Here is a 21,178-nt window from a genome sequence, read left to right as displayed (position 1 = left end):
CAAAAAGTGGAGAGTCAGCGATCATGTCGTTGCTCTTTCTCGTCGCGCGCGACCTAGACTTGATTGTGACATCACAGCCGTTTTTCGGCTGCTGAAGCCGATACCGAAACTGACGAAGAAAGAAAATTCAAGTATAAATTATTTAGCGGTCGTAGGCGAAAACGACGTGGTGATTTATATACAGGAATGATCTTACGCATCCTTAACAAGAAAAAGAATGGCGCAAAAATTTGGTGTCTATACTACTTTTAACCTTCCATATAAACCAAATGGTCTGTATTTTTAGAAATGATTCAACGTGCCTATTATAAGCTTTCGACGCGCTGCGAAATTTTGCTTCTTATAACTTTCTTGTGCGCTCGCAACGAGCAATTAAAAATTTTCATTAAAAATAAACAATGTGCTCCCTAAGGTGAATGCGAGTGAAAAGTGGAAAATTGCAGGATACTTTTATGAACGTTCTGATAAATATGGTCTAAGCTATATCCATGCACAGCAAAATTTTGATCCTGACATTTATCTTGTGCTCACAAAAAACAACTCCCGAGATCCATAGGAAACATGCAATTTGCCCTTTCTTGAAAATTAATAGCAAGAAACTTTGGGCCTGTCGAAGAAACGTCTACAGATATATTGATTGCTATTGCGATTTTAAACAATGTATGAAAAATTACGTTCAGGAATCCTTTCCCAGAAAACGTCCAAAAGGCCGTGGATATGTTGCACATGCAGTAATTGTGTCACACTGACGTACACAGGTGACAAATCTACTGCCAACGTACAAACACAAGCTCGCCCTCGACCAATCGTATTACTTGCAAAAGTTCTAACTCCAGGCTACATTTTTTTTGTGTGTGCGGCCAGTCTGAACATTTTAACAAAATCTGTAATGCATGCATTCACATAGTCAGTCTAAAAAAGGAGCGACATCTCATCATCATCATCACCACCAACATCATCAGCCTGACATTTATCTCCCATATTTCTCTAACCCGGTTCTGTGCTTGCTGCATCCACTTGACCCCTGCGTACCTCTTAACCTCATCCGCCCACCGCTTTCCTTCCCTTGGAATCCAGTTAGTTTGAGACAAAAGCAGCGCTAACATGCAGGAGCTCCATAAAAGCCCCCCCCCCCCCCCCCCTTTCTTAACCACTAACACCACTTTTCCCCAAACAGTTACCAACCGCTTACAGGAACGAACTCCGACCTCGGCGGCTGCGTTTGGAGTTCGTTCCTGTAAGCGGTTGGTAACTGTTTGGAAGAAAGTGATGTTAGTGGTTAAGAAAGGGGGGTGCTGTGCGATGTCAGCGCACGTTAAAGATCCCCAGGTGGTCGAAATTACTCCGTAGCCCTCCACTACGGCTCCTCTTTCTCTCTTTCCACTTTCACTCCCATCTTCCTCCCTTCTCTTACGGCGCGGTTGCGGTGTCCACAGAAATCAAGTGAGACAGTTACCGCGCCTTTCCCTTCCTATAAATAAATAAATAAATAAATAAATAAATAAATAAATAAATAAATAAATAAATAAATAAATAAATAAATAAATAAATAAATCAGGAACGAACTCCTGACAAATGGTTGAATTATGTGAAGAACAGCGGCGTTGAAGCACTATAATCGGTTTCGTAGCCAGTCAGTTGCGAAAAATTCTAAAGAAACATAAACCATTCATGCATGTGTAAAGCCTTTGACTGACCTCCTTTCGTTAACGTGATTAGCAGAATTGAAGCAGATTATGCGCAAGCTTTTTATTACAGTTGATCGCTCAGTGACTTAATTCTTTTCTTTTTTTACTTCGTGCAGCCTCAGCAGTCGCTAGACATCGATCTGATAATCAAATTGAAATGCGCGCCATACAATTATGGTGGCGGTGCGCTGTGCACATGGCTGTGCATGACAAACTGCCATGCATGAAATCTCTTCCGAACATTACAATATAATCAGAAAACGTGTTTTATTTACAATGGTTATTTTAAGAGACGAACAAAGTTTCTCGGGATGAAATATATTTTAGATTGCATTTTACGTCATCAAGCCGGAAAGCGTAGGAATGCATAGGTTAACCTTTTGTCGTTGGTGTCTCTCTTATTTAGTGAATTTATTGAACAATACCTATGTTATGCTTTGGGCACGAATGGAAACGAATCCGCTGCGACTTACTGTACTTGTTGTCAGAACTTATGTTGCTTTATTTCTTTTTCATTCGCACAGTCCCAATCCGTGACTCACGCATCTTCGCACATAGCAGACGACGCGGCTCCACCGACTACACGTCGTTTTATTAGCTCCTCCTCCTACTTTTTTTGAAAACCGGCGTTCTGATATATTCAGCAATTTTTCCATTGCTGCATTTCACTGTGCATATTCTCAATGGATAGAAATTGAGTACGAAAGTTATCACACCGACGTATGTGAGTCGGCCAGTCAGCTGCTCTTGTTTTATTTTTTTTTACTGTCGCAGTTGATATGGCGACTCCAACGGGAAGAGACCGGCTAGGTTGCGATCCCGTTGAGAAATTTGCTATTTCGCCCGAAAACTGTGCCTTCCGCGGTGAAGGGAACGCCAACATTGTCGTCACACTAAAGAACGTAAGTCGTCTGTCGAATTTTTGAGTTCGGTCAGAATCCTTTATCGCGCGCAGTACCGAAAGCATGGCCGCGGTATTTCATTCGGGCTTGCCGTTACTGACTCGAGTAGTGATCTTTACTAATACTGGTTTCTGTTCTTAGGGCCGCTACATTAACATCCGCGTTCAGACTACGTACGCATCCGTCGTCTGCCACGCTGGCTACACTTACGTCTTGAACTAAGGAGTTTTGTGCGTGCATTCGATATGTGCTCGATCGCGAAGATGCCGGCTCAAATTCTTCGGCGCTCTCTGCGCTAGCTTGACGCGTACTTCGCGGTTGTCATTATTCGCACTTTTGCGCGTATTTCCCAGTCACACTTTTCGGGCACGTCTACGGACAGGGAGACGAACGTATGTACTCAATTTCGCTCCATGGGAGGCGGCGCGACTAACATTAATTTCGCCGAGGATGTTTACCGGATATCCGATAAGGTGTGTTTACATGTGTGAAGTGACCTTCGTCCATTTATTGTAGCCGGCCAGAGGTTCACCTTTTCTTGTTTGTTTATCTTTACAGGAGGATAAAGTCCTCCGTCTTCGTAAGAGTGCCGCATTCACTGAGGTAACTATCTCACGTAGAGATGACTTTTTCTTCTGCTCCAAGCATTGCAAGATTTATTAATTTCTTTCTGTGGTGGGAAGTAAAATTTGTGCAGTCATGAAGTACTGAACACAAAGGACAGGGCAGCTTGTATTTCATGTGCAGCTTGGGAGATACGAGATGATGTGCTCATTGAGGACTCTTGTAAAGTTTGCATTGCATTGCTTGTTTTCAAAGCAATACATGCAGTGTTGTTTCCTCCTACACAGGACACGATCTCACAGGTTGGAGAGAGCTTACAGAAGTGTCACATGGAGGCAGACTTCATCGAGAATGTCATGAAGCCCTTGCTCGGAAGCCAATTTGTTCGTCCCCCGGCAAGTTTTTTTCTTCGTGTTGTGTGTCTGAGTAAGGCGCAGCTTATAGGAAACATCTGTCATGATCTTGAAGAATGGCATGCATCTTGAGAGCTATGTCAAATGGGTTGTTTCTTTGGAGCTTCAGAAGTGTGTTTACTAATCGCTTTACTCTTTCAGGTCCTTGTTCGACTGACGGCTGAAAATGTGAGACTTATCAACAAGGCTGTGCAGGTAGAGAGACCATGTAAGTGGTGTGTTTTTATACTTCAATTTGTCATGCTAATTGATTACCATATAGACTCAGGGTGAATTCTATGGGTTTCCCTGGAAGATACGACCCCCGGAAAAAACGTCCCCGGAAGAAAAGGCCCCTGAAAAAGCGGCCACGAGGCAAAAATTCGACCTGAGACTGAATTCTTCCTGAATTCACATCGCAACAAATGCGCATTTAATTCTATTCTCTCTTGGCTGTCACATAAATGTAGTCATCATTTGCTCCCCTGGGCGCCTGACGTATTTATATGCACTGCGAAAAAGCATGGTGAAAAAGCCATCCGACTTTTTATATGTTGCGTGGGTCCGAGCTTTCCGATGACGAGATTTGACCCTTCTTCTGACGATGGTTTATAATCCTTCCTGCACTTCTGGTGGTGATGGAGATGCTATATTGAGGAGGCCAGGCAGAGGCTTAACCGGTTGTTGACCACTGTCACCTTAACGCATCGCTTCAAGCTTCCGGTCCAGTAAAGCCGGTGATCAGCTTGCATTTTCCCGCAAATAGGCGGAGAAGAGGCGCTGTCACTGTGTTACCACTGCCATCGTTTTTGTTGTTGTTCTATGTGAACGCCCTGCATCAGTTGGATGCTCGGTCACTTCCAAGCCGGCAGGTGGAAGTGCTGTAATATACATCATTGCAGCTCGACACGGGCAACGCAGTCCCTGCTTGGGGACATTTTTTCCTACTTCACAAATGGGAGTTTTTTTCCGCCGATGTTTCTTCCGGGGACATTTACTCCGGGGAAATTTTTTCTATGGACGTTTTTACCGGAACATGAATAGCGCTATAACAGGTGTTGCAGGCAGGTATCTGTAGAAAAAAGCAGGTTACTTCGTTTTTGTTAAGCTTGTACTTATCTCCTTTCATTCTGTTCTGTGACTGTGGAGAAAAGAAAAGAAGTTTTGTTGGTTGTTGTGCATACATTGGCACTTTTCTGGGCACGAATTGTTTACCATTGCTAGCATATTGAGTAAACCTTTCGGCTTTCAGCAAGTAGCTCAAAGTGAAGCTAAGGTGTTGCAATATGCTTCATTTACATATTTCGTTAAGGCACAACTCTAGTCTGTGAGTAGACTTAGCTATGCTGCAGGTAAGCCTCAGTAAGAAACACGCTTGAATCCTTGTTTTACTTGTACAGCAGCAAGAATGTAAAGCCTGCCTGTGAAAGTAATTGTTAAATACCAGTCATGTAAGTTGCAGTATTTATTGCCCTGAAATCATTTTCCTAACAGTGCACAGGTTAAAGAAAAACGTCCGAGAAGCTCCAACAGTTGGACTGCTGCTCCCTGACTACTGCACCTTGCCAAGCCACCTACGAAAATTTGCTGAAGGTCCTGTGCTGTCCATCGAAATTAAGGTACGCTAAAGGTGTGTAATACACATGACAAGGCCTTATCTGCTGCAGTTGGTTTATGCCATTTGGGTGTTTTATTATTCAGCCAAAGCAAGGCTTCCTGCCCAATCCCATTGACCTTCCCTTGGAGCACCAGGTGCGGGCTTCAGTGTGCCGGTTTCACCTTGCTCAGACGTTGAAGGTATGAAAAAAATTTGTGTGTGAGATGGGGATGTTACCAGCCTCTCTTGGGCTGCCACATTTATTTTTGTTCCCGGTATCCCCAACAGACCCTCACTGAGTGTATCTAGGGTTGTTCAGCTTCAGGTTTTATGTTTTTCCACATTAGTAATAATAATAATAATAATAATAATACTTGTTTCCAGAAAGGGAAAGGCACAGTATCCGTCACATTTGTTTCTGTAGACACCTGAACCACACAGTAAGGGAAGAGAGGAAGGTGGGAGTGAAAGAGGGGCCGTAGTGGAGGGCTACGGAATAATTTCGACCACCTGGGGATCTTTAATGTGCGCTGACATTGCACAGCACATGGACACCTTCTTCGTTTCGCTTCAATTGAAATGCAGCTGGCGGCAGCCGGGATCGAACTCGGTACTCCGGCACAGTAGTCGGGCATCTCATTCAGTGAGCAAAATTGGGATGCTACCTTCCAACTTGATAATGGGGAAGAAATGGGGTTTTTTTGTGGAAACATTTCAAAATTTGGATTTTTTTTCGGGGTTAAATTTACAAGCTGTAATAATTTGTTCAATTTTTTAAAATCAAAAGGTAACAATTAAGGTTATGCTTCAGGCTGGTAGGCAGGTGAAAATATTGAGTCCTGAAGAAAATATACTAGAAATCCTTGTTTCTTTGATAATTAATAATTACTGGCAGTAAAAAGCTTGGACCATTTTTTGGACATGAAACATTTTATTCACACAAGCTGTTCATTGACTTTTTACATGTCCTTGTTAACATACATAATCATCTGCATGCACAGCATTTTAGTTTCCACGCAACAACTGTCCGGTCTTTGGAGGTATCTTAGCTGAGAGAATGTTCTCTCAACATCGCAGCTGCTATTGCTAGTCACAACAAAGTCTACGTGGTAATTGCTGGCCCTGGGTAGTGTACTGTTGCGTCATGACTTCCAACACCTGCATTAATGGTGTTTGCTTCCCACAAGTGCTGGTTACACTTTTCGCGAAACGAGTCTACATTGTTGGTCACGGAAATCAAGAAGCCGGTAGTAATGTAGGATTTTGGACGTGTAGGATTCTTTTTCTTTCAGCCACCTCTTGCCCATGCACGAATGGGGGGTAAAATAGTTCTGAGGCTACAGTTCCCTCAGAAATCATAGAGCAGTCTTGTTTTACCCGATTTTGCACTAATATGTTTGGGGTGCAAAGAGCGGGGGTTTTACTTAAAAACAAACAGCCCTATGTATATTATATAGTGGGAGCACACAGGCAGTAAGGACACCTTCATGCAATTTCTTTCATAGAATTCAGTTGTGTTACCAACTGTAGGTCCATCTGCATTGTTTGGTTGGCACCAAATCGAGTATCCTGTTTCTGGAAAATATGGAATTGAAAAGGAAAATCTTGTTTTCTAGCAGTTGGTTCAAACTTGTTACATTGAGTGAACAGTAGATGCGGGCAAAATTGGGTTTTACCCAAAAACAAACAGCCCTATGTATAGTATATAGTGGAAGCACACAGGCAGTAAGGACACCGTCATGTAATTTCTTTCATAGAATTCAGTTGTGTTACCCACTGTAGGTCCATCTGCATTTGTTTGGTTGGCACGAAATGGAGTATCCTATTTCTGGAAAATATGGAATTGAGAAGGAAAATCTTTTTTTCTAGCAGTTGGTTCAAACTTGTGACATTGAGTGAACAGTAGATGCAGGTAAAATTGGGTTTTACCCAAAAACAAACAGCCCTATGTATAGTATATAGTGGAAGCACACAGGCAGTAAGGACACCATCATGTAATTTCTTTCATAGAATTCAGTTGTGTTACCCACTGTAGGTCCATCTGCATTTGTTTGGTTGGCACCAAATCGAGTATCCTGTTTCTGGAAAATATGGAATTGAAAAGGGAAATCTTGTTTTCTAGCAGTTGGTTCAAACTTGTTACATTGAGTGAACAGTAGATGCAGGTAAAATTGGGTTTTACCCAAAAACAAACAGCCCTATGTATAGTATATAGTGGAAGCACACAGGCAGTAAGGACACCATCATGTAATTTCTTTCATAGAATTCAGTTGTGTTACCCACTGTAGGTCCATCTGCATTTGTTTGGTTGGCACCAAATCGAGTATCCTGTTTCTGGAAAATATGGAATTGAGAAGGAAAATCTTGTTTTCTAGCAGTTGGTTCAAACTTGTTACATTGAGTGAACAGTAGATGCGGGTAAAATTGGGTTTTACCCAAAAATAAACAGCCCTATGTTTAGTATATAGTGGAAGCACACAGGCAGTAAGGACACCTTCATGCAATTTCTTTCATAGAATTCAGTTGTGTTACCAACTGTAGGTCCATCTGCATTGTTTGGTTGGCACCAAATCGAGTATCCTGTTTCTGGAAAATATGGAATTGAAAAGGGAAATCTTGTTTTCTAGCAGTTGGTTCAAACTTGTTACATTGAGTGAACAGTAGATGCAGGTAAAATTGGGTTTTACCCAAAAACAAACAGCCCTATGTATAGTATATAGTGGAAGCACACAGGCAGTAAGGACACCATCATGTAATTTCTTTCATAGAATTCAGTTGTGTTACCCACTGTAGGTCCATCTGCATTTGTTTGGTTGGCACCAAATGGAGTATCCTGTTTCTGGAAAATATGGAATTGAAAAGGGAAATCTTGTTTTCTAGCAGTTGGTTCAAACTTGTTACATTGAGTGAACAGTAGATGCGGGTAAAATTGGGTTTTACCCAAAAACAAACAGCCCTATGTTTAGTATATAGTGGAAGCACACAGGCAGTAAGGACACCGTCATGTAATTTCTTTCATAGAATTCAGTTGTGTTACCCACTGTAGGTCCATCTGCATTTGTTTGGTTGGCACCAAATCGAGTATCCTGTTTCTGGAAAATATGGAATTGAGAAGGAAAATCTTGTTTTCTAGCAGTTGGTTCAAACTTGTTACATTGAGTGAACAGTAGATGCGGGTAAAATTGGGTTTTACCCAAAAATAAACAGCCCTATGTTTAGTATATAGTGGAAGCACACAGGCAGTAAGGACACCTTCATGCAATTTCTTTCATAGAATTCAGTTGTGTTACCAACTGTAGGTCCATCTGCATTGTTTGGTTGGCACCAAATCGAGTATCCTGTTTCTGGAAAATATGGAATTGAAAAGGGAAATCTTGTTTTCTAGCAGTTGGTTCAAACTTGTTACATTGAGTGAACAGTAGATGCAGGTAAAATTGGGTTTTACCCAAAAACAAACAGCCCTATGTATAGTATATAGTGGAAGCACACAGGCAGTAAGGACACCATCATGTAATTTCTTTCATAGAATTCAGTTGTGTTACCCTTTGTAGGTCCATCTGCATTTGTTTGGTTGGCACCAAATGGAGTATCCTGTTTCTGGAAAATATGGAATTGAAAAGGGAAATCTTGTTTTCTAGCAGTTGGTTCAAACTTGTTACATTGAGTGAACAGTAGATGCGGGTAAAATTGGGTTTTACCCAAAAACAAACAGCCCTATGTTTAGTATATAGTGGAAGCACACAGGCAGTAAGGACACCGTCATGTAATTTCTTTCATAGAATTCAGTTGTGTTACCCACTGTAGGTCCATCTGCATTGTTTGGTTGGCACCAAATGGAGTATCCTGTTTCTGGAAAATATGGAATTGAGAAGGAAAATCTTTTTTTTCTAGCAGTTGGTTCAAACTTGTGACATTGAGTGAACAGTAGATGCAGGTAAAATTGGGTTTTACCCAAAAATAAACAGCCCTATGTTTAGTATATAGTGGAAGCACACAGGCAGTAAGGACACCGTCATGTAATTTCTTTCATAGAATTCAGTTGTGTTACCAACTGTAGGTCCATCTGCATTGTTTGGTTGGCACCAAATCGAGTATCCTGTTTCTGGAAAATATGGAATTGAAAAGGGAAATCTTGTTTTCTAGCAGTTGGTTCAAACTTGTTACATTGAGTGAACAGTAGATGCAGGTAAAATTGGGTTTTACCCAAAAACAAACAGCCCTATGTATAGTATATAGTGGAAGCACACAGGCAGTAAGGACACCGTCATGTAATTTCTTTCATAGAATTCAGTTGTGTTACCCACTGTAGGTCCATCTGCATTGTTTGGTTGGCACCAAATGGAGTATCCTGTTTCTGGAAAATATGGAATTGAAAAGGGAAATCTTGTTTTCTAGCAGTTGGTTCAAACTTGTTACATTGAGTGAACAGTAGATGCAGGTAAAATTGGGTTTTACCCAAAAATAAACAGCCCTATGTTTAGTATATAGTGGAAGCACACAGGCAGTAAGGACACCGTCATGTAATTTCTTTCATAGAATTCAGTTGTGTTACCCACTGTAGGTCCATCTGCATTTGTTTGGTTGGCACGAAATGGAGTATCCTATTTCTGGAAAATATGGAATTGAGAAGGAAAATCTTGTTTTCTAGCAGTTGGTTCAAACTTGTTACATTGAGTGAACAGTAGATGCGGGTAAAATTGGGTTTTACCCAAAAATAAACAGCCCTATGTTTAGTATATAGTGGAAGCACACAGGCAGTAAGGACACCTTCATGCAATTTCTTTCATAGAATTCAGTTGTGTTACCAACTGTAGGTCCATCTGCATTGTTTGGTTGGCACCAAATCGAGTATCCTGTTTCTGGAAAATATGGAATTGAAAAGGGAAATCTTGTTTTCTAGCAGTTGGTTCAAACTTGTTACATTGAGTGAACAGTAGATGCAGGTAAAATTGGGTTTTACCCAAAAACAAACAGCCCTATGTATAGTATATAGTGGAAGCACACAGGCAGTAAGGACACCATCATGTAATTTCTTTCATAGAATTCAGTTGTGTTACCCACTGTAGGTCCATCTGCATTTGTTTGGTTGGCACCAAATGGAGTATCCTGTTTCTGGAAAATATGGAATTGAAAAGGGAAATCTTGTTTTCTAGCAGTTGGTTCAAACTTGTTACATTGAGTGAACAGTAGATGCAGGTAAAATTGGGTTTTACCCAAAAACAAACAGCCCTATGTTTAGTATATAGTGGAAGCACACAGGCAGTAAGGACACCGTCATGTAATTTCTTTCATAGAATTCAGTTGTGTTACCCACTGTAGGTCCATCTGCATTGTTTGGTTGGCACCAAATGGAGTATCCTGTTTCTGGAAAATATGGAATTGAGAAGGAAAATCTTTTTTTTCTAGCAGTTGGTTCAAACTTGTGACAATGAGTGAACAGTAGATGCAGGTAAAATTGGGTTTTACCCAAAAACAAACAGCCCTATGTATAGTATATAGTGGAAGCACACAGGCAGTAAGGACACCATCATGTAATTTCTTTCATAGAATTCAGTTGTGTTACCCACTGTAGGTCCATCTGCATTTGTTTGGTTGGCACCAAATGGAGTATCCTGTTTCTGGAAAATATGGAATTGAGAAGGAAAATCTTGTTTTTCTAGCAGTTGGTTCAAACTTGTGACATTGAGTGAACAGTAGATGCAGGTAAAATTGGGTTTTACCCAAAAACAAACAGCCCTATGTATAGTATATAGTGGAAGCACACAGGCAGTAAGGACACCGTCATGTAATTTCTTCCATAGAATTCAATTGTGTTACCCACTGTAGGTCCATCTGCATTTGTTTGGTTGGCACCAAATGGAGTATCCTGTTTCTGGAAAATATGGAATTGAGAAGGAAAATCTTTTTTTTCTAGCAGTTGGTTCAAACTTGTTACATTGAGTGAACAGTAGATGCGGGTAAAATTGGGTTTTACCCAAAAACAAACAGCCCTATGTAATTTCTTTCATAGAATTCAGTTGTGTTACCCACTGTAGGTCCATCTGCATTTGTTTGGTTGGCACCAAATGGAGTATCCTATTTCTGGAAAATATGGAATTGAGAAGGAAAATCTTTTTTTTTCTAGCAGTTGGTTCAAACTTGTGACATTGAGTGAACAGTAGATGCGGGTAAAATTGGGTTTTACCCAAAAACAAACAGCCCTATGTATAGTATATAGTGGAAGCACACAGGCAGTAAGGACACCGTCATGTAATTTCTTTCATAGAATTCAGTTGTGTTACCCACTGTAGGTCCATCTGCATTTGTTTGGTTGGCACCAAATGGAGTATCCTATTTCTGGAAAATATGGAATTGAAAAGGGAAATCTTGTTTTCTAGCAGTTGGTTCAAACTTGTTACATTGAGTGAACAGTAGATGCGGGCAAAATTGGGTTTTACCCAAAAACAAACAGCCCTATGTATAGTATATAGTGGAAGCACACAGGCAGTAAGGACACCGTCATGTAATTTCTTTCATAAAATTCAGTTGTGTTACCCACTGTAGGTCCATCTGCATTTGTTTGGTTGGCACCAAATGGAGTATCCTATTTCTGGAAAATATGGAATTGAGAAGGAAAATCTTTTTTTTCTAGCAGTTGGTTCAAACTTGTGACATTGAGTGAACAGTAGATGCGGGTAAAATTGGGTTTTACCCAAAAACAAACAGCCCTATGTATAGTATATAGTGGAAGCACACAGGCAGTAAGGACACCGTCATGTAATTTCTTTCATAAAATTCAGTTGTGTTACCCACTGTAGGTCCATCTGCATTTGTTTGGTTGGCACCAAATGGAGTATCCTATTTCTGGAAAATATGGAATTGAGAAGGAAAATCTTTTTTTTTCTAGCAGTTGGTTCAAACTTGTGACATTGAGTGAACAGTAGATGCGGGTAAAATTGGGTTTTACCCAAAAACAAACAGCCCTATGTATAGTATATAGTGGAAGCACACAGGCAGTAAGGACACCGTCATGTAATTTCTTTCATAAAATTCAGTTGTGTTACCCACTGTAGGTCCATCTGCATTTGTTTGGTTGGCACCAAATGGAGTATCCTGTTTCTGGAAAATATGGAATTGAAAAGGAAATTTTTTTTTTCTAGCAGTTGGTTCAAACTTGTTACATTGAGTGAACAGTAGATGCGGGCAAAATTGGGTTTTACCCAAAAACAAACAGCCCTATGTATAGTATATAGTGGAAGCACACAGGCAGTAAGGACACCGTCATGTAATTTCTTTCATAAAATTCAGTTGTGTTACCCACTGTAGGTCCATCTGCATTTGTTTGGTTGGCACCAAATGGAGTATCCTGTTTCTGGAAAATATGGAATTGAGAAGGAAAATCTTGTTTTCTAGCAGTTGGTTCAAACTTGTTACATTGAGTGAACAGTAGATGCGGGTAAAATTGGGTTTTACCCAAAAATAAACAGCCCTATGTTTAGTATATAGTGGAAGCACACAGGCAGTAAGGACACCTTCATGCAATTTCTTTCATAGAATTCAGTTGTGTTACCAACTGTAGGTCCATCTGCATTGTTTGGTTGGCACCAAATCGAGTATCCTGTTTCTGGAAAATATGGAATTGAAAAGGGAAATCTTGTTTTCTAGCAGTTGGTTCAAACTTGTTACATTGAGTGAACAGTAGATGCAGGTAAAATTGGGTTTTACCCAAAAACAAACAGCCCTATGTATAGTATATAGTGGAAGCACACAGGCAGTAAGGACACCATCATGTAATTTCTTTCATAGAATTCAGTTGTGTTACCCACTGTAGGTCCATCTGCATTTGTTTGGTTGGCACCAAATGGAGTATCCTGTTTCTGGAAAATATGGAATTGAAAAGGGAAATCTTGTTTTCTAGCAGTTGGTTCAAACTTGTTACATTGAGTGAACAGTAGATGCGGGTAAAATTGGGTTTTACCCAAAAACAAACAGCCCTATGTTTAGTATATAGTGGAAGCACACAGGCAGTAAGGACACCGTCATGTAATTTCTTTCATAGAATTCAGTTGTGTTACCCACTGTAGGTCCATCTGCATTTGTTTGGTTGGCACCAAATCGAGTATCCTGTTTCTGGAAAATATGGAATTGAGAAGGAAAATCTTGTTTTCTAGCAGTTGGTTCAAACTTGTTACATTGAGTGAACAGTAGATGCGGGTAAAATTGGGTTTTACCCAAAAATAAACAGCCCTATGTTTAGTATATAGTGGAAGCACACAGGCAGTAAGGACACCTTCATGCAATTTCTTTCATAGAATTCAGTTGTGTTACCAACTGTAGGTCCATCTGCATTGTTTGGTTGGCACCAAATCGAGTATCCTGTTTCTGGAAAATATGGAATTGAAAAGGGAAATCTTGTTTTCTAGCAGTTGGTTCAAACTTGTTACATTGAGTGAACAGTAGATGCAGGTAAAATTGGGTTTTACCCAAAAACAAACAGCCCTATGTATAGTATATAGTGGAAGCACACAGGCAGTAAGGACACCATCATGTAATTTCTTTCATAGAATTCAGTTGTGTTACCCTTTGTAGGTCCATCTGCATTTGTTTGGTTGGCACCAAATGGAGTATCCTGTTTCTGGAAAATATGGAATTGAAAAGGGAAATCTTGTTTTCTAGCAGTTGGTTCAAACTTGTTACATTGAGTGAACAGTAGATGCGGGTAAAATTGGGTTTTACCCAAAAACAAACAGCCCTATGTTTAGTATATAGTGGAAGCACACAGGCAGTAAGGACACCGTCATGTAATTTCTTTCATAGAATTCAGTTGTGTTACCCACTGTAGGTCCATCTGCATTGTTTGGTTGGCACCAAATGGAGTATCCTGTTTCTGGAAAATATGGAATTGAGAAGGAAAATCTTTTTTTTCTAGCAGTTGGTTCAAACTTGTGACATTGAGTGAACAGTAGATGCAGGTAAAATTGGGTTTTACCCAAAAATAAACAGCCCTATGTTTAGTATATAGTGGAAGCACACAGGCAGTAAGGACACCGTCATGTAATTTCTTTCATAGAATTCAGTTGTGTTACCAACTGTAGGTCCATCTGCATTGTTTGGTTGGCACCAAATCGAGTATCCTGTTTCTGGAAAATATGGAATTGAAAAGGGAAATCTTGTTTTCTAGCAGTTGGTTCAAACTTGTTACATTGAGTGAACAGTAGATGCAGGTAAAATTGGGTTTTACCCAAAAACAAACAGCCCTATGTATAGTATATAGTGGAAGCACACAGGCAGTAAGGACACCGTCATGTAATTTCTTTCATAGAATTCAGTTGTGTTACCCACTGTAGGTCCATCTGCATTGTTTGGTTGGCACCAAATGGAGTATCCTGTTTCTGGAAAATATGGAATTGAAAAGGGAAATCTTGTTTTCTAGCAGTTGGTTCAAACTTGTTACATTGAGTGAACAGTAGATGCAGGTAAAATTGGGTTTTACCCAAAAATAAACAGCCCTATGTTTAGTATATAGTGGAAGCACACAGGCAGTAAGGACACCGTCATGTAATTTCTTTCATAGAATTCAGTTGTGTTACCCACTGTAGGTCCATCTGCATTTGTTTGGTTGGCACGAAATGGAGTATCCTATTTCTGGAAAATATGGAATTGAGAAGGAAAATCTTGTTTTCTAGCAGTTGGTTCAAACTTGTTACATTGAGTGAACAGTAGATGCGGGTAAAATTGGGTTTTACCCAAAAATAAACAGCCCTATGTTTAGTATATAGTGGAAGCACACAGGCAGTAAGGACACCTTCATGCAATTTCTTTCATAGAATTCAGTTGTGTTACCAACTGTAGGTCCATCTGCATTGTTTGGTTGGCACCAAATCGAGTATCCTGTTTCTGGAAAATATGGAATTGAAAAGGGAAATCTTGTTTTCTAGCAGTTGGTTCAAACTTGTTACATTGAGTGAACAGTAGATGCAGGTAAAATTGGGTTTTACCCAAAAACAAACAGCCCTATGTATAGTATATAGTGGAAGCACACAGGCAGTAAGGACACCGTCATGTAATTTCTTTCATAGAATTCAGTTGTGTTACCCACTGTAGGTCCATCTGCATTTGTTTGGTTGGCACCAAATGGAGTATCCTATTTCTGGAAAATATGGAATTGAGAAGGAAAATCTTTTTTTCTAGCAGTTGGTTCAAACTTGTGACATTGAGTGAACAGTAGATGCAGGTAAAATTGGGTTTTACCCAAAAACAAACAGCCCTATGTATAGTATATAGTGGAAGCACACAGGCAGTAAGGACACCATCATGTAATTTCTTTCATAGAATTCAGTTGTGTTACCCACTGGAGGTCCATCTGCATTTGTTTGGTTGGCACCAAATCGAGTATCCTGTTTCTGGAAAATATGGAATTGAAAAGGGAAATCTTGTTTTCTAGCAGTTGGTTCAAACTTGTTACATTGAGTGAACAGTAGATGCAGGTAAAATTGGGTTTTACCCAAAAATAAACAGCCCTATGTTTAGTATATAGTGGAAGCACACAGGCAGTAAGGACACCGTCATGTAATTTCTTTCATAGAATTCAGTTGTGTTACCCACTGTAGGTCCATCTGCATTTGTTTGGTTGGCACCAAATCGAGTATCCTGTTTCTGGAAAATATGGAATTGAGAAGGAAAATCTTGTTTTCTAGCAGTTGGTTCAAACTTGTTACATTGAGTGAACAGTAGATGCGGGTAAAATTGGGTTTTACCCAAAAATAAACAGCCCTATGTTTAGTATATAGTGGAAGCACACAGGCAGTAAGGACACCTTCATGCAATTTCTTTCATAGAATTCAGTTGTGTTACCAACTGTAGGTCCATCTGCATTGTTTGGTTGGCACCAAATCGAGTATCCTGTTTCTGGAAAATATGGAATTGAAAAGGGAAATCTTGTTTTCTAGCAGTTGGTTCAAACTTGTTACATTGAGTGAACAGTAGATGCAGGTAAAATTGGGTTTTACCCAAAAACAAACAGCCCTATGTATAGTATATAGTGGAAGCACACAGGCAGTAAGGACACCATCATGTAATTTCTTTCATAGAATTCAGTTGTGTTACCCACTGTAGGTCCATCTGCATTTGTTTGGTTGGCACCAAATGGAGTATCCTGTTTCTGGAAAATATGGAATTGAAAAGGGAAATCTTGTTTTCTAGCAGTTGGTTCAAACTTGTTACATTGAGTGAACAGTAGATGCAGGTAAAATTGGGTTTTACCCAAAAACAAACAGCCCTATGTTTAGTATATAGTGGAAGCACACAGGCAGTAAGGACACCGTCATGTAATTTCTTTCATAGAATTCAGTTGTGTTACCCACTGTAGGTCCATCTGCATTGTTTGGTTGGCACCAAATGGAGTATCCTGTTTCTGGAAAATATGGAATTGAGAAGGAAAATCTTTTTTTTCTAGCAGTTGGTTCAAACTTGTGACAATGAGTGAACAGTAGATGCAGGTAAAATTGGGTTTTACCCAAAAACAAACAGCCCTATGTATAGTATATAGTGGAAGCACACAGGCAGTAAGGACACCATCATGTAATTTCTTTCATAGAATTCAGTTGTGTTACCCACTGTAGGTCCATCTGCATTTGTTTGGTTGGCACCAAATGGAGTATCCTGTTTCTGGAAAATATGGAATTGAGAAGGAAAATCTTGTTTTTCTAGCAGTTGGTTCAAACTTGTGACATTGAGTGAACAGTAGATGCAGGTAAAATTGGGTTTTACCCAAAAACAAACAGCCCTATGTATAGTATATAGTGGAAGCACACAGGCAGTAAGGACACCGTCATGTAATTTCTTTCATAGAATTCAGTTGTGTTACCCACTGTAGGTCCATCTGCATTTGTTTGGTTGGCACCAAATGGAGTATCCTGTTTCTGGAAAATATGGAATTGAAAAGGGAAATCTTGTTTTCTAGCAGTTGGTTCAAACTTGTTACATTGAGTGAACAGTAGATGCGGGTAAAATTGGGTTTTACCCAAAAACAAACAGCCCTATGTATAGTATATAGTGGAAGCACACAGGCAGTAAGGACACCGTCATGTAATTTCTTCCATAGAATTCAGTTGTGTTACCCACTGTAGGTCCATCTGCATTTGTTTTGTTGGCACCAAATGGAGTATCCTGTTTCTGGAAAATATGGAATTGAGAAGGAAAATCTTTTTTTTCTAGCAGTTGGTTCAAACTTGTGGCATTGAGTGAACAGTAGATGTGGGTAAAATTGGGTTTTACCCAAAAACAAACAGCCCTATGTATAGTATATAGTGGAAGCACACAGGCAGTAAGGACACCGTCATGTAATTTCTTCCATAGAATTCAATTGTGTTACCCACTGTAGGTCCATCTGCATTTGTTTGGTTGGCACCAAATGGAGTATCCTGTTTCTGGAAAATATGGAATTGAGAAGGAAAATCTTTTTTTTCTAGCAGTTGGTTCAAACTTGTTACATTGAGTGAACAGTAGATGCGGGTAAAATTGGGTTTTACCCAAAAACAAACAGCCCTATGTAATTTCTTTCATAGAATTCAGTTGTGTTACCCACTGTAGGTCCATCTGCATTTGTTTGGTTGGCACCAAATGGAGTATCCTATTTCTGGAAAATATGGAATTGAGAAGGAAAATCTTTTTTTTTCTAGCAGTTGGTTCAAACTTGTGACATTGAGTGAACAGTAGATGCGGGTAAAATTGGGTTTTACCCAAAAACAAACAGCCCTATGTATAGTATATAGTGGAAGCACACAGGCAGTAAGGACACCGTCATGTAATTTCTTTCATAGAATTCAGTTGTGTTACCCACTGTAGGTCCATCTGCATTTGTTTGGTTGGCACCAAATGGAGTATCCTATTTCTGGAAAATATGGAATTGAAAAGGGAAATCTTGTTTTCTAGCAGTTGGTTCAAACTTGTTACATTGAGTGAACAGTAGATGCGGGCAAAATTGGGTTTTACCCAAAAACAAACAGCCCTATGTATAGTATATAGTGGAAGCACACAGGCAGTAAGGACACCGTCATGTAATTTCTTTCATAAAATTCAGTTGTGTTACCCACTGTAGGTCCATCTGCATTTGTTTGGTTGGCACCAAATGGAGTATCCTATTTCTGGAAAATATGGAATTGAGAAGGAAAATCTTTTTTTTCTAGCAGTTGGTTCAAACTTGTGACATTGAGTGAACAGTAGATGCGGGTAAAATTGGGTTTTACCCAAAAACAAACAGCCCTATGTATAGTATATAGTGGAAGCACACAGGCAGTAAGGACACCGTCATGTAATTTCTTTCATAAAATTCAGTTGTGTTACCCACTGTAGGTCCATCTGCATTTGTTTGGTTGGCACCAAATGGAGTATCCTATTTCTGGAAAATATGGAATTGAGAAGGAAAATCTTTTTTTTTCTAGCAGTTGGTTCAAACTTGTGACATTGAGTGAACAGTAGATGCGGGTAAAATTGGGTTTTACCCAAAAACAAACAGCCCTATGTATAGTATATAGTGGAAGCACACAGGCAGTAAGGACACCGTCATGTAATTTCTTTCATAAAATTCAGTTGTGTTACCCACTGTAGGTCCATCTGCATTTGTTTGGTTGGCACCAAATGGAGTATCCTGTTTCTGGAAAATATGGAATTGAAAAGGAAATTTTTTTTTTCTAGCAGTTGGTTCAAACTTGTTACATTGAGTGAACAGTAGATGCGGGCAAAATTGGGTTTTACCCAAAAACAAACAGCCCTATGTATAGTATATAGTGGAAGCACACAGGCAGTAAGGACACCGTCATGTAATTTCTTTCATAAAATTCAGTTGTGTTACCCACTGTAGGTCCATCTGCATTTGTTTGGTTGGCACCAAATGGAGTATCCTGTTTCTGGAAAATATGGAATTGAAAAGGAAATTTTTTTTTTCTAGCAGTTGGTTCAAACTTGTTACATTGAGTGAACAGTAGATGCGGGCAAAATTGGGTTTTACCCAAAAACAAACAGCCCTATGTATAGTATATAGTGGAAGCACACAGGCAGTAAGGACACCGTCATGTAATTTCTTTCATAAAATTCAGTTGTGTTACCCACTGTAGGTCCATCTGCATTTGTTTGGTTGGCACCAAATGGAGTATCCTATTTCTGGAAAATATGGAATTGAAAAGGGAAATCTTGTTTTCTAGCAGTTGGTTCAAACTTGTTACATTGAGTGAACAGTAGATGCGGGCAAAATTGGGTTTTACCCAAAAACAAACAGCCCTATGTTTAGTATATAGTGGAAGCACACAGGCAGTAAGGACACCGTCATGTAATTTCTTTCATAAAATTCAGTTGTGTTACCCACTGTAGGTCCATCTGCATTTGTTTGGTTGGCACCAAATGGAGTATCCTATTTCTGGAAAATATGGAATTGAAAAGGGAAATCTTGTTTTCTAGCAGTTGGTTCAAACTTGTTACATTGAGTGAACAGTAGATGCGGGCAAAATTGGGTTTTACCCAAAAACAAACAGCCCTATGTATAGTATATAGTGGAAGCACACAGGCAGTAAGGACACCGTCATGTAATTTCTTTCATAGAATTCAGTTGTGTTACCCACTGTAGGTCCATCTGCATTTGTTTGGTTGGCACCAAATGGAGTATCCTATTTCTGGAAAATATGGAATTGAAAAGGGAAATCTTGTTTTCTAGCAGTTGGTTCAAACTTGTTACATTGAGTGAACAGTAGATGCGGGCAAAATTGGGTTTTACCCAAAAACAAACAGCCCTATGTATAGTATATAGTGGAAGCACACAGGCAGTAAGGACACCGTCATGTAATTTCTTTCATAAAATTCAGTTGTGTTACCCACTGTAGGTCCATCTGCATTTGTTTGGTTGGCACCAAATGGAGTATCCTATTTCTGGAAAATATGGAATTGAAAAGGGAAATCTTGTTTTCTAGCAGTTGGTTAAAACTTGTTACATTGAGTGAACAGTAGATGCGGGCAAAATTGGGTTTTACCCAAAAACAAACAGCCCTATGTATAGTATATAGTGGAAGCACACAGGCAGTAAGGACACCGTCATGTAATTTCTTTCATAGAATTCAGTTGTGTTACCCACTGTAGGTCCATCTGCATTTGTTTGGTTGGCACCAAATGGAGTATCCTATTTCTGGAAAATATGGAATTGAGAAGGAAAATCTTTTTTTTCTAGCAGTTGGTTCAAACTTGTGACATTGAGTGAACATTAGATGTTTTTGTTGCTGATTGGAGGTGCTTTGATCTATAGGGCTTAATGTCTCAAAGTGACATCAGCTATGAGGAGTGCCATAGTAGAGGGCTCCAAAAATTCTGACCACCTGGGGTTCTGACATGCAGTGACGGGCAGTTTCGTCTTTTGCATCCGTCAAAATGCAGGCTCCCATGGCAGGGAACAGAAACTGTGTTATTGGGATCAAACGTCGAGCACAGCGACCTTGACCATTGAGCCACTGCTGCGGGGTCGATTGGAGGGGGTGTTCCATGTGTACTAAAATCACAGATACTCAGAAAAGAAATCTTCAATGTCATTGCAGTTTTCTTGCGAAAACAATCGTTAATAAGCAACAATATTACTGTAGCACTTTTTCATACAAGTGAAACTCAAAATGTTGTCAGCATTTTTTTAATGTATTATATGCCCAAATTCTTAACAATGACATAAGAAAAAAAAACTAAGCGAAAATGGAGGGAAAAAAAAAAGAAATTCAGTAATAAATGATGCAGAAAGAACTAAAACAAAAGATGAAAAATAGGAAACACACGAATACAAACATAACAGAGGTTTCAGGATGTTGAGAAATGTGTAATACTTTTTAAAATACAGTTCGTAAGCCAAGCCAACATTCTGACAAAAGGACTTGTCTTTGAAGTTAAGTCTTCTTGTCAAAGCGTTGGCTTGTCTTGTGAACTGAGGCTCCCTCTCAACCCCTGTTCATTCCTCTTTCATACTGTGTAGACATCCTTTTCCAGTCATTCTACTCTGGATTGTAAAATGCATAAATACAAAACTGATAT

At 39.6% G+C, this 21,178-nt stretch overlaps 1 protein-coding gene across 2 annotated transcripts in view; it reads left to right on the top strand.

The window, feature by feature from the left end:
* Positions 1 to 2,364: 2,364 nt before the first annotated feature.
* The window catches only part of Ipk1 (Inositol phosphate kinase 1), a 33,073-nt gene continuing 14,259 nt past the window's right edge, over positions 2,365 to 21,178 (top strand). For both annotated transcript variants that reach the window (XM_084591864.1, XM_084591872.1), the window contains exons 1-7: positions 2,365 to 2,386; positions 2,463 to 2,590; positions 3,149 to 3,193; positions 3,442 to 3,549; positions 3,709 to 3,775; positions 5,041 to 5,165; positions 5,248 to 5,343. In XM_084591864.1, the coding sequence (XP_084447990.1) occupies positions 2,468 to 2,590; positions 3,149 to 3,193; positions 3,442 to 3,549; positions 3,709 to 3,775; positions 5,041 to 5,165; positions 5,248 to 5,343 (564 nt within the window). In that variant the 5' untranslated portion in view covers positions 2,365 to 2,386; positions 2,463 to 2,467. The remainder of the gene's footprint in view (positions 2,387 to 2,462; positions 2,591 to 3,148; positions 3,194 to 3,441; positions 3,550 to 3,708; positions 3,776 to 5,040; positions 5,166 to 5,247; positions 5,344 to 21,178) is intronic.

Source organism: Amblyomma maculatum, chromosome 1 (genome assembly GCF_055883805.1).
Source record: "Amblyomma maculatum isolate TAMU_Amacu chromosome 1, ASM5588380v1, whole genome shotgun sequence".
Classification (NCBI taxonomy): Eukaryota; Metazoa; Arthropoda; class Arachnida; order Ixodida; family Ixodidae; genus Amblyomma; species Amblyomma maculatum.
Note: the sequence above shows the minus strand (reverse complement) of the source record. Positions and strands in the feature narration are given on the sequence as shown.